This window comes from Gossypium arboreum, chromosome 1 (assembly GCF_025698485.1).
Source record: "Gossypium arboreum isolate Shixiya-1 chromosome 1, ASM2569848v2, whole genome shotgun sequence".
Lineage (NCBI taxonomy): Eukaryota > Viridiplantae > Streptophyta > Magnoliopsida > Malvales > Malvaceae > Gossypium > Gossypium arboreum.
The window spans coordinates 109,039,007-109,056,792 of record NC_069070.1 but is presented as its reverse complement, the minus strand read 5'-3'; the positions used below and the strand labels follow the sequence as shown (position 1 = coordinate 109,056,792).

General features: G+C 34.7%; 1 protein-coding gene and 1 non-coding gene across 2 annotated transcripts; both read right to left on the bottom strand.

The window, feature by feature from the left end:
• Positions 1 to 5,272: 5,272 nt before the first annotated feature.
• Positions 5,273 to 7,085, bottom strand: LOC108481220 (desmethyl-deoxy-podophyllotoxin synthase-like). Its single transcript, XM_017784382.1, has 2 exons — positions 6,192 to 7,085; positions 5,273 to 5,971 (listed from the first exon to the last, which is right to left on the bottom strand). The coding sequence occupies exons 1-2, from the start codon at positions 7,083 to 7,085 to the stop codon at positions 5,273 to 5,275; spliced, it is 1,593 nt and encodes a 530-aa protein (XP_017639871.1).
• Positions 7,086 to 13,331: 6,246 nt separating this feature from the next.
• LOC128282416 (small nucleolar RNA R71) lies at positions 13,332 to 13,437 on the bottom strand. Its single transcript, XR_008272687.1, has one exon. It is a non-coding gene; the product is annotated as a small nucleolar RNA R71 (small nucleolar RNA).
• Positions 13,438 to 17,786: the final 4,349 nt, after the last annotated feature.

Sequence of the window (17,786 nt, the reverse complement as noted above, 5' to 3'; positions counted from 1 at the left end):
TAATTAAGTAAGGACTGAATTGTATGAATCTGTGAAATTTGGGGCAAAATGAAAATCAACATTTTGCACTAAAACAGATTTTGGACAGCAGCAATAGTCTAACTTTGAAAAATCTCCAAAATTTTAGAAATATAATTAGAGGATGAATATAATATTAAATTAAATCTTATTGAGTCTAGTTTCTTATAGAAGAAAGCGGTGTAAGCAATGGAATTGTAAATCATGAGATATAATAAGTTTTGTGAGACAATGTCGAATGATTTCGGGTTCCCTGTTCGACTTTGGAAAATCATAAAACATTGGAGAAAAATAATTAAGGGATTAAATTTATATGTTTAAAATCCTTAAAGAGTCTATTTTCAATAGAAATAAGCAGGAACATCATCCAAATCTCGTACGATGAGATAATTAATTCTTAGTGAAGAAGGGTCGGAACTGTCAGACAGCAGAACAGGGGTAACTTTAAAGAATAAACTGTACTTATTGGCTAAACCAAAAATTCTGAAAATTTTATGGAAATAAGATAAGTAAGTCTAGTTTTAGGGAAAATTAGCGGATCTTAATTTCTAGTTCTTTAGCTTAAGATATAAATAATTTAGTGACTATGACGCAAATAGACAGTTTTGAATCTACATAAGTAAATAGTGAAATTATTGATAATGTTACTTGTTGCATGTTATATAAATTAAGGATGTGGAATGGAGAGGAGGAGGAGGAGGAAAATATGTGTGAGTATTCAGCTAGCATGGGTAATTTGTATTTTTTAGGCTCATGGACTAAATTGAATAAAAGTAAAATTTTATGGGCAATTTTGAAAAAAATGTTAAAAATGACCAATTTGTATGAAATGGATTATTTTATTATTTAAATTACAAAATTGAATGAAATTATTAATTTAGCTCAAGATCAGGGAAAAACATGTTTTAAGGATTAAATTGAAAAGTGTTGAAATTATGGAAAATTCTGACATTTTATAGAATTCATAGGTTGTTATCAATTTGTGTGAGAATAACGGCTGGAAATAAGGATTAAATTGCAATAATTTTATTTTATTTTAACCTAAGGATGAAATCGTCATTAATTAAAAGTTTAGGGGTAAAATGATAATTTTGTTTAGAGTATTAGCTGAATGTATTATAACATGAAATAAATGAAAACGACGACCAAATTTCTTTATAAAGATCCAGATAACTTGAATACGAGACTTGAACATGGAAAAGAAAAGATATCGGATTAATGAAATATCTGATAAATGAATCGGTAACTCTGGTAATGCTCCGTAACTCTTTTCCGGTGACGGATTCGGGTTAGGGGCGTTACATACATACATACATATTGGTAGTAATTCTTTGTTTTTGAGCTTTAGTATTTAAATCCATACTCTGAGAAGAAGCTCATGTTTATTCAATTGAAGTTAGTTATTTTTCCAGTTAGGTAATTTATCAATTTAATTTTGATTCTAACTGTCTTTTTCAGCCTGTATCCACACCTTTAACCCAAAGCACCGTTACAACCCTTCATAGTCCTTTTGATTTGTGTATCATCTCATTTATAGTGGTGGAGATTTGATTTTCATGCAAGCCTATGGTAATAACTTTTCATGTTTGACTAATGAGTGCTTAATCATTGAACCTTAAACACATTGAGTGGTTTGAGTGAACCTTTAGTGAGGATGTCAACCATTGTCAATTTGGAATTAAAGATAATTACTTAGATAAAGGGGAATGCCTATAATTTTATGATTAAAATGCTCAACTTAGACTATTTAAAATTTTAATGTTCTTTTAGTTAAATTTTCAATGTATGACTGCTTGTGGATTATTTTGAACATTATAAATGAGAATTATAAGTTGAAAAGAATTTATTTTAATTGTGAGTTGAGGATTTTACTTGAGGACAAGCAAATGCTTCAGTGTGGGGATATTTGACAAACCGTAATTTATACATATTTTTATCCCATGCTTGGCATATTTATGAATTGTTTTTCCTTGGTTTTAGTGAATTTGATGCTCCTAATCCTTTAATTTCATGTTTTTATACTCAGGAAAGCTTAGGATAGCAAAAAGAGCGAGAAACGGGCCAAAAACGGATGAATTGGGCTTAAAACAGTGTTTCACATGGCCTAGGCACTACCACATGGGTAAACCACACGCCCGTGTGAGGGACACGAGCAGACCACACACCTGTGTGTCATGGCCGTGTCGACTAGAAACCAACTCAGAATTACATACGGCTTGAGCACTTGCACACGAGCGTGGCACACGGTCGTGTCCCTATCAAGACCAAGTCTAGTTCTACTCGGAAAAGGCCACTTTTGAGGGTTTGGAAGCATTCTAAAGCCTATATAAACACCCTAGAAAAGGATTAGAGGAAACACACACAGAGTTGGAGGCAGAAAATACTCGAGAATAGCCATCGAATCACCTCAGAGCCAGGATCTATATCAGGACTGAAGATTTCCATCCAATTTCCTAGAAGTTCTTTGGGTTTCTTTATTTTTTTTGTTTTCCAAACTTTGAGATGTTTTCGATTATTATTATGAACTAAACTCCCTAAATACCTAAGGGAGATGAAACCTAAGATGAATTTTATTACTCTTTGATTTATATGATAAATATTTGTTCTTATTCTTAATTGTGAGTTTTAATCCTTGCTTTAATATTCCAGGATATTAATTCAGGTTCTTGATGTGCTTATTCAATGGAGCAAAAGTCCCTGTTTAAGAGTAGATTATTCATAATTAAGCAGAGTTGCATGCAATCCTAAAGATAGGACGACATAAATCTGCCGGATTAAAGTCAAATCTAATAAGGGAATCCATAGATTGAGTTAATGCGACAATAGGGTTTAATTAGAAAGAGATTTCGATTAATCAACCTAAAGTCAATTGTTTTTAGTCTCGAAATGGATAATAACATAAATCAGGGATTTCTACGGAATAAGTGAAGTGAATAAATCGTCTAAGTCAAAGGTAATAAGTGACGTCTAGGTGGATTCTGTCTTGGGTATTGTTTTCTCCATTGGTTTTTCTAAAGTATTTTCCAACTTTCATCTCTGTCGTAATCTTAGTTAAATTAGAAAATTAGTTTAGTTTAAAAACATCATTTAATTCTTAGGCTAAATAATAAAAGATAGTAATTACTAGTACTTTTAGTCCTCGTAGATACGATATTTTCAGTCTCACCATAATTATACTACTGTTCGACAGGTGCGCTTGCCTTAAGTCGAATTTTTAGTTAGTTTCATGACCATTAGGAATGTAACTTAAACATTTCACAATTTAATTCACAATCAAGGTCACAAGTTCATTTATTTCTTATACACATCACAAGTCTCACAAAGTTAGTGAGTTCATAAATATGAAACATGTACCCGTATCATGACATGAAACATACACAAGTAAACACATTTAAAACTCAATTCAACCATAACATATTCATTTAACATTTCACATTTCGTTTCAAATATTCATATAAAAAGTCTCCTTTCGTATATCTATTTCTATGTAACAATTTCATGTAACCATTTCCATTTACATATCTATCACTTGATAAACCAAATGAAGTAACGTCGGACATGAAGGAACGATGCTCACACGAGCTGTGAATTAGGCCTGCTCACACGAGCTGTGAAGAATCCGCAACAAATGTAAGACCTTAGCCATTAGTAGGACATCCAAGACCAATACTCGAAATGATAATAACCCTAATGGCATGTCATTTGTATCCTAAGCATGCACAAGGTTCATACAGGCCACGTTTCATATCCAAATAATTTAAAAATATACACATTATTTCATCACAAGAACTTATCCATATAGTTTCTCATTTTCAAACATAACCATAAACTTAGCTAACATTGCAATTTAGTCCAATTCACCATTTACCATATATCAAGCAATTAAAATCATTCACAAGATACATAATATTTAATAAATTACAAAAACAACAACTAACTAGTTTAACCAATGTACGAACTTACCTAATCAAAAACGGCCATGAACGCGATGTCGATATTTACTCCACTAATTTTTCTTTTCCACAATTATTTCCTGATTGATTCACTTCTTGATCTAAATAATAATTTTAAATTCAATTAACCATTTAAAACAACTTAAACAATTAAAATTAAGTATATAGGCCCTTTTATTATCGTTTTACAAAATTACCCCAAAACTTTACCCTTTATGCAATTTAATCCCTAAACCCAAAGCTTTCAAATCAAACACAATTTATCCCGAACCATGCCAGCCAGATTTCCTATAGTCCCTACACATCCCATATTTATCACGTTTTCACAAGAATTTCATGTAACAACTTAGTCCTTAAATTTTAAAATCAATCAAAATCACTTTAGAAAATAGTCTTATTTAACTATCAAGTTTATAAATCTATCATCAAACTTCTAAAAAAAACTAAAAAACATTAATAGTAAGTTTCAAAATCTTTATCTGTTTCACAAAATAGTTGTTGGACTAGCTAAATCAAGTTCCTGATATTCCAAAAATATAAAAATTACAAGAAACGAGTTAGAAATCACTTACCAAATAAAGCTTAAAGGTTGAAAAATGAAAACCTTATTTTTTCTCTCAACATTCGGCCATGGAAGATAAAGATGATGAAGATGATGGAAAATATCATCTTTTGTTTTATTATTTTAACTTACATAGTTTGGTTTTCTTGTAAATATTAAGACATTTTTAATTGAACCATAATTAACTTATCATTAAGCTTAATTAAACCTTATCAACATGAATGATGACATATAAATCCACTAGCATAAACACATTTTGGTCTAATTATTCAATTGAACCTTGCTCTATTTAATACTTCATGATAATAGAACTTTTACCTTGTTTACAAATTAATCTTGAAGTCTTAACTAATCAACCAATCACTTCTCAAAATTTGAAATTTTGAGGCGGCTAAACGTAAATGCAGAGTTTTTGGATTCTCCCAACTACCATTATTTACCTAAATCTATATTGCTGAGTTGCCAACCTAATCTAAGAGAAACAACATAATATTTCAAATTAAATAGCGGAATACATTGTGAGCAAACTTGTCTTTTCAATATGCTCCTATCTCAGGGTAAAAATTAAAGGGAACATCATTCAAACACGAATTTAAAAAAAAGGAAGCAACAACTCCCATTTTGGAATGTGATTTCACAATCTTTTCACTGCCATGTGGAATACATACATTCTAACTATTTAACACATGATGGTAGGTGATTATAAGGATGGGAAAATCTGAACCATACGATGGATTTTTTATTGATCCGCTTCTAATAGAGTAGATTTATTTTTGAAAAAGTGGATGGGTTTAGTAATATTGACCCCGTCCCGCTCCATTGTCATTCCTAAGTGATATGGTGTGGGAACAAGGTAGAGCTCGCTTTTTCTTCTAATAGAAGCACCAAAAGCCTCAGTCATGTCTAGATCCTCATTTTTCATTCCATTAGGGAGTTTCCAATCAAAATGGGATAGTAATTTTGCAAGGGAAAGCTCGACAACAGCCATACCATATGACATGCCAGGACATATCCTCCTTCCGGCACCAAAGGGAATAAATTCAAAGTTAGCCCCTTTATAGTCAACTGAACTATTGATGAATCTCTCTGGAATGAACCTCTCGGCTTCACTCCAGTAGTTGGAATCTCTTCCAATTGCCCATGCATTAACAATCACTTTGGTCTTGGCTGGTATCTCATATCCATTAATCTCACATCTCTCACTATTTTCTCTTGGAATTAGCAAAGGTAGAGGAGGGTGTAATCTTAGAGTTTCCTTTATAACCAACTTCAAGTACTTCAATTCATGAAGGTCTAATTCGTTGACATCCCCTGTTCTATCATAGACTTGCCTCACCTCAGCTTGCGCTTTTTCAAGGATTCTAGGATTTTTCATTATTTCCGACATTGCCCATTCTACTACAGTTGAAGATGTCTCAGTCCCACCAATGAACATGTCCTGAAAAGCAGTTCAACTTGGTTAAAGTACAAAACATGTTCGTACTGCTTTCAAGCTACTGAAGAAAGCAAAGTCTCATATATTTGAATACTAAATAAAGGTTCCTTTGCGATGATATCATCCTCAAGCTTGATGTTATTTGATTTTTGGGCATGCAAAGGTATGGGACTGTATGCGAACATATATAAACAAGAAAGACATGAGATATAAAACTACTAACCAGTATAACAGCTTTGATGTTGTCAGTCGTTAAGGGAAATTCAAGGCCTCCGTGATCCTGGAGATTCAGAAGAACATCAAGTAGATCATCCGTTTCATCATCACTGTTTCCCAGATTTGCATTGCTAGCTCTATGTTCTTCAATGATGCTTTCAAGCATCACGTCCAAATCATGGTGAAACTTCTCAAGTTTGGCTCTCATCCCACTGATCATGGGAAGCAATTTGACGGAAGGAAACAGATCGGTAATACTGAAACCACCTAAAGCATTGACAAATTGTTTGAGAATTGGAATCAATGTTTCGTGTTGCAATTTGCATCTTCCGGCCAAAGCAGTCCTTAAAGTGATGTTATATGATAAGTTGCATAACATTTCTCCAAGGTTGATTTCTGATCCTGTATTACAAAAGATTGATGTAATTAAACTTGATACCTCCTCTTCTCTGATTGATCGGCATGATTGTACACGTTTCATACTTAACAGCTCCAATGTGCAAACTTTTCGAAGCTGCCTCCAGTGGCTTCCATATGGTGCAAAACCAATATCTGAAAGACTGTATAATACGATTTCTGCACCAAGGAGAAAGGGCCTGTTAGCAAAATTGATATCATGTGATTTCATCACTTCTTTAGCATCCTCTGGAGAAGAAACAACAACGTGTGATAATTCACCAAGTTGTAGGTGCATCAGGGAACCATGTCTTTTGGCTAATTCCGTTAAGCGCCGATGGGGAAGAACAAACATTAAAAGATGTAAGTGCCCTATAATAGGTAGTTTCCATGGTGCAGGAGGTAGATTTTTGGGTGTCTCCTTTATTTTTGATCTCATCCATAGTTTAAACACCATGAAAATGAACACAAGGAAGGTGAAGGAAAAGGGGAGCAACTTATCCATGGTAAACCTATGGAAGACTTAAGGGTAAACTGTTCTTTTGCTGAGAAAATCTCATTTCTTAATTTATGCAGGTTTCTGATATTGAAATATGTGCCTGTCAAAACTGACGGCTTGAAAATCTCGTCTTTTGTCACCAGAGCATAACCAAATTGACGGGTATTGCAATTTCACATTCGATAAATAGCAATGACGGGGCTACGCCGGGGGCCTAAAATGGGAAATTTTGATTTTTTGGCCCTTTACAATTTATAAAACCTTAAAGTTAGTATAGTTAAAACTGTAGTTTGACCTTTAAAAATGACAAAATTTTAATTTAAAATATGGTATTTGAATGATTTTTGGAATATACATTAAAAAAATTATGATTATCAGAAACAAACTGAATTCTTTTATTAAAAAACCCATTAATCATTCATAAAAAAAAAAGTCTTCAAACATATAAAAGCTAATTTGCTTTAACCTTTTGTTTGAAACCCCCATAGCAAGATAAATTTGTATTTTTAATACATTTATTTTTTGTTAATTATCGAATAACATGCTATTAAATTTGGGTTTTTCTTATCAGAGATGAAATTGGTGTGTTGAATTCAAATTCTTACAAAAAGGGGCTAAATTGGAATAAAAAGTAATAAAGAGGGGTAGATTGAAAGATTGAAGGTTTGAAGTTGGCTAGATAAAAATTTAAAACTTGAAATTGGTTGGATAAAGATCAAATTATTTTTGATATTGTTAAAATTTGTATTTAGTTTAAAATTTGATTTTTAAATTTTGATTTATCTAGTGGTAATTTTTAAGGAAAATCTAGTTAGATTTTAGCACTAGAATTGTGTATAAATACTTGGGAAGACTTGGCTTTGGAATGAATCAATTCTTTACTTTTTTTTTATTCTTTTCTACGTCAGTACTCTCTATTCTACTGTTTCAATTTCTTTTAGTTTCAACATTTTTTTTTGTTTAATTACCTTCCAAGGCTCTTCCCCTTTCCAAATTTCATCACTTCCATACTCCATCTAGCATGATTTATTTCATGCTTAACTAAGCCTCTTTTTAGCCTTAATCCAGTTACCGCTTTGACAAATAATCATGAGATATGAACCCACACTAAATACTTTGTGACTTGGTATTCGCTAAATCTTCGATATATGGGATAGTACAAATTCATCCCTCCAAGTTGATTTGATTTCAATTCAAAAAGCGCGGGTTGGGTTGGAATCGTTTAGCGTACAGTTGGGAAGTTGAGTCGGCCGTGCTGTATTCAAAATCCCGTGAACAAATTGGCATGTTCAATTGGAAAAAGTTAGTTGGATTCTGTTAAGGTTGTTAATTCAAGTTGGACTTTTCAGATCGCAAGACTGTTGAAGTCTTAAATTACAGATACGTGTCACGTGGTTAGAAATATGACAAGGGTCGATTTGCATGTCATACTAGAATTGACTACGAGAGGTAAAGTTGGCGGTTTGAAGCGTCCTGGATTGCTATAACCAACTTATCGGTTGGAAGGGAACAACCATTTTTTAAGGATTGATTCGAGTTCAGAGTATATCGAGGCTATTGCTAAACTTTAAAAATATTTTATTTACCAATTAATTTTATTTTGCTTAATTTATTTTGCAGTCACGTTTTTTTTTTGCTTTATTTTTATACATATATTTTCTTTTCTTTTAATATTATCTTTATCAATTAAATCCCCTTTTTATTTTCCAACATTGCAACGCACAACTGTTACCACGACAATAATTCTGGTCATGAGAAAATGCAAAATTAGATAACTAGTCCCTATGGATTCGACCTTACTGTTCTATATTTCAATTTATTGTTATTTTGTCATAGGAATTTATATTTGGTGATTTCGACGCCCATCAAATTTTGGTGCCGTTGTCGGGGATTGAAATTTTCTAATTTTTGTTTGTTTTCTTTATGACTAGGTCAGAACCGGGGACTATAGAATTTGAACAAGAAATAGAAAAGTTGGCTCGAACATTGCGAAGAGAAGCTATTCAACGTGGTAAACGACCACATCCTGACTTCAAAATAGGATCTTATACCAAATATATTTTCTCATTTGATCAATTAGATGAAATGGCAGATAAAACTATACACCAACTCGCAGCATCACAAGATGAACAACAACTGCTATGCATAACTTATCCGGTAGGAGAAACATCGTTCGAGTTGAAATCAAACTTAATTTATTTATTTCCCACTTTCTGCGGTTTGAAAAACGAGAACCCCCACACTCATTTGAAGGAATTCCACATGGTTTGTTTAAGCATGAAACTAGAGGGAGTAACCGAGGATCAAATTAAACTCTAAGCTTTTCCCTCTTCATTAGCCGACTCTGCTAGAGAATAGCTATTTCATTTAATTCCGGCATTTGTTAATACTTGGATTGATATGTCTCGATTATTTCTTGACAGGTTTTTCCCAACAGCTCGAGTATCTGAATTAAGAAGGAGTATAGTCGGAATACAACAAAAGAAAGCAAAGTCACTCTATGAATATTGGGAGCGATACAAGAAGTTGTGCACAAGTTGCCCACAACATGGCCTGTCTGAACAATCGCCTTTACAATATTTTTATAAGGGGTTACTCCCAATGGAAATGAAAGTGATTGATGCCGATAGCGGAGGAGCGCTTGTGAACATGACTCCTTAAAGAGATAGGGAGTTAATTTTGACTATGGCTGCAAATTCTCAACAGTATCAACCACCTATGGAACCTACGAAAAGGGTGCATGAGCTAAGTACTCCTTCCTTAGTAGATAAGATTGATGAATTTACTAATGTGGTTAAAAATATGCTTGTAAGAAAAACAAACACAGCTTGGTTGTACAAGATTTACGCTAAGCCTAATCATTTTACCGACTCGTGCCCGATTTTACTTAAAGACACAACTGCACAAGTAAATGTCGTTGGGAACTTCCCAGGGCCACCTCAAAGGTGTTATGATTCATATTCAAGCACATACAATGCAGGGTAGAGGGATCACCCAAACCTGAGCTATGGATCAAACCCTCAATACAATCAATCGTATCAAACAAGGTCACCTCTACCTCAACAATATCAACCTCCAAAGTCATCTCTTTGAAACCATAGTAGAGAGGTTAGCCGTTAGCACTGAAAATTTCCAGAAAAAAACTAAGCACATTTCCAAGAACAGATCAGCAAATAAGTAAGCTTACACTCACAGTTAGTCGTTTGGAGACCTAAAGGAGATTGTCGTCTCAAACTGAGTTGAATCCTCGACATAATGTAAGTGTTATGACATTGAAAAGTGGAACAGTTTTGGAGTCAACTCCTGACATGAGTAATGATCATGACACTAAATGGAAAGAATAGAAACCCGAACCAACAGCTCCTACGGAGTCGGCACCATAAAAACCATTTGTTGTACCACCCCCATTCCCTAGAAGGCTCGTCCAAATTAAAAAGGAACAGGAAGAGAGAAATCCTTGAGACATTTTGGAAGGTAGAAATGAATATTCCTCTACTTGATGCAATTAAACAAAGTTCCATGCTATGCAAAATTCTTGAAATAGTTGTGCACCATCAAAAAGAAACTCTAAGGAAACAGATGGGTTAATGTCAGAGAAAACGTTTCTACAGTGTTACAAAGGAAAATCTCGCATAAGTGTAAGGACCAAAGTATGTTTCCTATATCTTGCAAAATAGGTAATATTGGCATAAAGAAATCCATGTGTGATTTAAGAGCATCTATTAATGTAATACATTTACCTATTTTTAAATTGCTAAACCTGAATCTTTTGAAAAAGACAAGGTGATTATTCAATTGGCAGACAAATCATGCGTATATCCAGAAGGGGTGTTAAAGGATGTCCTCGTTAAGGTAAATGAACTAATTTTTCCTGCGGACTTTTAAATCATCAATATGGAAGATGACCATTGAAGAAATGCTTTCGATAATCTATTGAGGAGACCATTCCTAAGTACCGCACGTACAAAAATTGATGTTCGAAGTGGAACCTTCAATATGGAATATGATGGTGAGGTGGTAAAATTTAATATTTATGAGGAGATGGGCCAACCCAACACAATGTCAAATATTTCTAGTGTTGATATTATTGAACCACTAACAAAATTTGATTTAGAGTATCATGAAGAGGATGAGTTACAAACTATACTTTGCAAGAGTTTAGACCTCAATATGATGGATAAATTGGAGGAGATAATGACATTCAGAGAACCGATTCATGAAACTGCTATTCTATTAGAGACTTGATAAACCGTAATTTATACATATACCCATTAGAATTGGTGAATTCGATGCTCCTAATGCTTTAATTTCATGTTTTATACTTAGGAGAGCATAGAAGAGCGAAAGGAACGAGAAACGGGCCAAAAACAAAGAAAAATGGGCCAAAGTACGAATTTAACACGGCCTGGACCTCCTCACATGGGCAGACCACACGGTCGTGTCAATTTGGCAGGCTCGGAGTATGACTCATACGGACGTGTCACACGGGCGTGTCCCGGCCGAGCCCAAGTTCTGTCCAATTTAGAAAATGCCAATTTTGAGGGCTTATAGGCATTCTAAAGCCTATAAATACGCCCTAGAGGAGGAAAGTAAGGGGGCACAAAGAGAGGAAGGAAGGAATTACTCGAAGAAAGCCAATTAATCCATCTCAGAAGCCGGTTTCATTATCAAGACTGAAGATCTCCCCTCAACTTCCCTTCAGGACTTTTGGGTTTTCTTTATGTTTTGTATTCGTTATTCTTCTGATATGTTTTCCTTTTTAGTTATGAACTAAATCCCCTAAATACCTAAGAGGAATGAAACCTAAGACAAATCTTGTTATTATTTTCTGAATTGTATGATAAATATTTAACTTGTTATTAATTATGTGTTCTTAATTCTTGTTTTGATATCCGAGAATACTAATTCAAGATAAGCTCTTATTCGGAGGAGGAATAGACCTTGTCTAAGAGTACATTTGTCATAATTAAGCGAAGTTGATTGCGCACTTAGAGATAGGGTGACAAGATTTTTTCGGATTAGGGTGAAACCTAATAGGGGGATCCATAGATCGAGTTAATGAAACCCTAGAGTGTTAATTAGAGAAAAGTCTCAATTATTCAATCTAGGGATTAGACGTTATTAGTCTTGAATAGGGATAAAACATAACTTAGGGATCTCTACGGAACAAGTTAAATGAATAAATCGTCAGATTCGGAGACAGAATAACAAGTACAGTCTAGGTGGATTTTTCATTAGGTATTGTCTTAATTCAATCATTTTCCAAAAGTAATCCCCCAATTCCATTCTCTGTGAATTCTTAGATTAGTTAATTAGTTAGTTAAAACAAAACCACCTTATTTTTAGGCTAGATAATAAAAAGATAGTCATTACTAGTACTTTTAGTTCCTTTAGGTTCGATAATCCGATCTTGCTAAAACTATACTACTGTTCGATAGGTACACTTACCTACATTGCCATAGTAGTTAGTTTCAAGAATTATTAATTATAAATATATAAAACTTATCACACAAAATCACGCGATCAAGTTTTTGGCGCCGTTGCCGGGGAACTAAGATATTAGGAACAATCAAGTTTTATTACTTTAGCCATTTATTTTCATTACAATTTAATTTAATTTAATTTTTATTATTTATTAATTTACTTTTTCTTTCTCTTGGCAGGTTTTTTATAGTTTATGACTAGAAGAAACCTGTTACAACCACTACCTTTTGACGAAGAAATCGATCGTACAGTTCGCAGAAACCAAAGAGAAATAAGGAGAAGCTTAAGAGACATAGAGAACGAGTAAGAGGAAGATACTCAACCCCAACCGAAGAGATGGCTGAAAACCAAAACAATCAGCTACCTCCTGTAATTGCGATTAATCAAAATCTTGCTCCACGCGCTATGTATGATTATGCTAAACCTTCTTTAATAGGAACTGAATCGAGCATAGTTAGACTTGCTGTAGCTGTAAATACTTTTGAACTAAAACCTAACACTATTCAAATGATACAGCAATTTGCTCAGTTTCATGGTTTGCAGGATGAGGATCCCAATGCTCATTTAGCAAACTTTTTGGAACTATGCGATACATTTAAAATTAATGGTGTTTCTGATGATGCCATTCGTCTTCGGTTATTCCCTTTTTTTGTTGAGAAACAAAGCTAAATAATGGTTGAACTCGTTACCACGAGAGTCAATTACTACTTTGGGAACAAATGACCAAAAAATTTTTACTAAAATATTTTTCGCCGGCTAAAACGGCTAAATTACATAATGATATCTCTTCGTTTGTGCAGATGGACTTAGAAACTCTTTACGATACATGGGAGAGATACAAGGACTTACTGAGAAGGTGCCCTCACCATGGGTTACCACTTTGGCTACAGGTTCAAACATTCCATAATGGCTTGAATCCTTCGATTCGACAAATGGTTGACACAGCTGCTGGCAGAACCATCAATAATAAAACACCTGAAGATGCTTATGAGTTTTTAGAGGAGATGTCACTGAATAACTATCAGTGGTAAGTCATGAGGACAAAACCAACGAAAACAGTCGGTGTTTATAACGTCGATTCGGTCACCATGCTCTCTAATCAGGTAAAGAACTCTTGAATAAAAAAATTGATGGTTTTCTTAGTTCGTCACATGTTCACCCAGTAATGCAGTGCGAAGCAAGTGGAGGTGGAACAAGCCATTTGGAATACCAACCTTATGGCCACAACATGGATAAAGAGCAGTTAAATTACATGGGTAATAATCCTCGATCTTAAAACAATCCATATAGTAACACTTACAATGCAGGTTGGAGGAACCACCCAAATTTCTCGTGGGGTGGTCAAGGAAATCAAAGACCACAACATCCTTTGGGTTTTGAACAGCCACCCTATCAACAAGAAAAGAAACCGAACCTTAAAGAGATGCTCACAAAGTTTATGCCGGTGTCAGAAACCCGTTTTCAGAATACTGAAACAGCACTTAAAAATCAACAAGCTTCAATCCAAGGGCTCGAAACTCAGATAGGCTAGCTTTCTAAACTAATCTCCGAACGACCACGAGGTAGGTTGCCAAGTAATACTGAACCCAACCTAAGGGTACAGCTCAACACAATTAATATTCAAGATGGCGAATGAGTCGTTGAGCCTGAGCTAGAATCGAGGCAAGAAACTGTGGTAAGCAAAGGTCAAGGTGAGGTAGGTCATAATAAAAACAAATCAGTGAATGTCGAATATAAACCTCATGTGTCATACCCCAACGCGACAAGGAAAGACCGCTCAGATGAACAATTCGATAAATTCCTTAAACTCTTAAAAAAATTACATATTAACTTACCATTTATTAAAGCCCTATCGCAGATGCCAAATGCAATGAAATTTTTAAAGGAGCTTTTAGTAAATAAGCAGAAGTTAGACGAGGCATCGCATGTGGAGCTAAACGCAGTTTGCTCAGCTATTCTCCAAAATAAACTACCCAACAAACTAAAAAATCCAGGGAGTTTTACGATTCCTTGCTTAATTAGTAGTTTAGATGTTAATAATGCATTAGCTGATTTAGGGGCTAGTATTAACATCATGCCTTACAAAATGTTCAAACAATTAGGTCTCGGGAAACCCAAATAGACTAGGATGAGCATTCAATTACCAGACAAAAGTATAAGATTTCCTAGAGGTATTATTGAAGATGCGCTAGTTAAAATCGATAAATTTATATTTCCCGTTGACTTCATTGTTTTAGACATAGAGGAAGATAGCAACACTCCTTTGATCTTAGGAAGGCCCTTTTTAGCAACTGCTAAAATGATTATTGATGTTGGCACAGGTGAACTCACACTCTGTGTGGGAGACGAAACAATCACTCTTTAAACTCGCAATTCTGGCAACACATCGAAAATTGAAGATGATCGTTTAACCCATTCTACTAAAACTAACAATATGGTATAACCTACTTTGCAGGAAATGAGTCTGAAGGAAGCACATGAGTCATTCTCAAGCAATAGTAGAGGACCTGTTCATGAAAATCGAAGGTTACAAATCGAGGAGCTAGATGAATGGCGGACGCATAAATCGAGAACACACAATAAACCAAAACTATGCCAGAACGAGCTCAATACCTTTCCAAATCAACTTAAGTTGGTGATAAAGTCTTATTAGATGCCGTAGATCCTCATATTGTCACTACCACATCGAATGAAGGAATCCCTCTTATGGTACTTAGCATTTTCCCATTTGGTACAGTCGAGGTGAGTCATCCCAAGTTTGGCACTTTTAAGGTAAAAAACACCCGTCTAAAACCTTATTTTGATGAGAATGATAGCAGGAATGAGGAGTACAAACTCCTCAAACCACCATGATCATTCAATGGAGAGGTAAGTCAAGCTTAGACTATAAATAAGCGCTTCTTGGGAGGCAACCCGAGCACTAACTGTATTAACTTCTTTAAAATTTAGTTTTCAACACCTAACTTACTAACGGAGCTCTTGAATACAGGTTTTCCACAGAGACACGGCCAAGCACACGGGCATGCTTAGGGCCTTGTGAAAATAAGGCAACGATTTTCCCAAACACGGGCTACAATAAAACGCCACAGCCGTGCGACATAGCCGTGGTCGAACCTGTCAAAACAACACGGGCGTGTGACACGCCCGTATGGAAGAACCGTGTGTGAACCTGTTAAAACAGCACGGGCATGCGACACGCTCGTGTCTAGCACTCGTGGTCGAACCTTTTAGATTGACACTGACATGCGACCTGGCCGTGGTCAAATTTTCCAAATGAACACGGGCGTGCGACACGCCCATGTCTAGCACCCATAGAAAACACTGTCAAAACAACACGGGCGTGCGCAGGGCTACACGATCATGGGAAAAGCGAACCATATCACATGTGGTTGTGTAACATGATCATGTAGCGACATGGGCGTACCCTAAGGCCGTGTGACGACATCTCACTTCGCAACAAACACAGGCGAGACACGATCCACATGGACGTGTGAACCGGCCGTGCCACTTGAAAAATTGCATTATCTATTTTATTTTATTTTTCATTTATTAATTTTGAAGATTCTTTTGTTTTTAAACACGACTTATCTTTATGATTACTATCAAATTATTCCCCCTATTCTCCTTTTGTCTTTCAGAATCATGTTTGTCTTCCAGCTTTATTTCCAACAACTCGCTCTCGCTAATCAAGGAATTTCATCCATTCTTAATACAGGAAGTTTTACTTCTCTCTCTATCTTATTTTTATATTCTTATATCTATCTTTGTACATTGAGGGCAATGTACATCCTGAGTGTGGGGGGTATTCATTTCCCTATCAGAAAAATCCCTGAATGACTGTCGTGTTCTCTTGAAAAGCTCTCATATCATTTTTAGGATAAATTTTGATTGATTTATGATTTTGATTGATATATCCTAAATTAAAACATAGGCATTTATGCATTGGTTGTTTAAACTTTAAGACATTAGAGAGTCAAGCATGATAAGCTAATTTTTAAGAATTTAAAATTTTAGGTTGTTTCCCCAAAGTTTAGGTATTACTTTGAGTTGGAATTCACAAGTTTTAAACATAAAAAAGCCATAATTTTTTTTGAGATTTTTGAGCCTTTTGAGCATCTATTAATTCTTTCATGCTCACCTTTATTATTGCTTTGAGCGCGTTAGTATTGAACTGTTATTCTAGAACTTGCTTGATTATGCATGTCAAGACCACACCATTTGATTTGATATGTCCAAATGAGAAAGGCACTTAGGATTAACCCACTCATGCCATGAAAAGCCTACCTTTACGATTAACCCTTAGTAAACTCCGTTGAGCTAACAAGCCATTTCTTGTATTACCCTTAATATTAACCCTTAACCCATTATTGTTGAAATCCCTTAAATTAATTTGATCCCCAATTTTTTGTTGAGATTGGAATTGAAATAGTTGCTTAGCTAAGTTTTATTCTACTTTGTATTTAACTTGTTCTTAAAAAAAATGTGTATACATCTTAATAGTAGTAATCTTCTGAGCTAAAGAAGTTAAATTCCATATTCTGAGAAAAGCTCTGTTGTACGCAATTGATGACTAGCTATTTTTCTAGTTAGGCAAAATTTTCAAGTCAATCTCAATTCTAACCTTTTCTTTCAGCTTGTGACCACACCCCCTAACCAAGCCTCATTACAACTCTCTAAAGACCTTTTGATTGATGTATCATCTCAAATTATAGTGTTGGAGATTTGATTTTCATGCAAGCCTATGGTAATGACTTTTCATTATTGACTATTGAGTGCTTCATTTATTGTCCTTAAACACCTCGAGTGATTTGAGTGAATCTTTAGTGAGGATGTAAAACTCTGTGACATTTTGAATACAAGGTAATTACTCGATTTAGGGAGACACCTATGTTTTCGAATAAAATGCTCAACTTGGAATGATTGAAACTGTGATGTTCTTTTAGTTGAATTCTCAATGTATGATTACCTATGGATTATTTTGAGATATTATCGATAGAAATTATAAATTGAGAGGAATTTATTTTGATTATGAGTTGAGAATTTTGCTTCAGGACAAGCAAATGCTTAAGTGTGGGGGTTATTTGACCGTAATTTATACATATTTTTACCCCATGTTTAACACATTTTATAGATGATTTCCTATTAAAATTGGTGAATTCGATGCTCCTAATGCTTTAATTTCATGTTTTATACTTAGAAGAGGATAGGAGAGGGAAAGGAACG

Coding starts and splice junctions, on each gene's coding strand:
- LOC108481220 (XM_017784382.1), bottom strand. CDS start 7,085: ATGGATAAGTTGCTCCCCTTTTCCTTCACCTTCCTTGTGTTCATTTTC. Junction 5,972..6,191: donor ACATCAAAGCTGTTATACTG/GTTAGTAGTTTT, acceptor ACTGCTTTTCAG/GACATGTTCATTGGTGGGAC.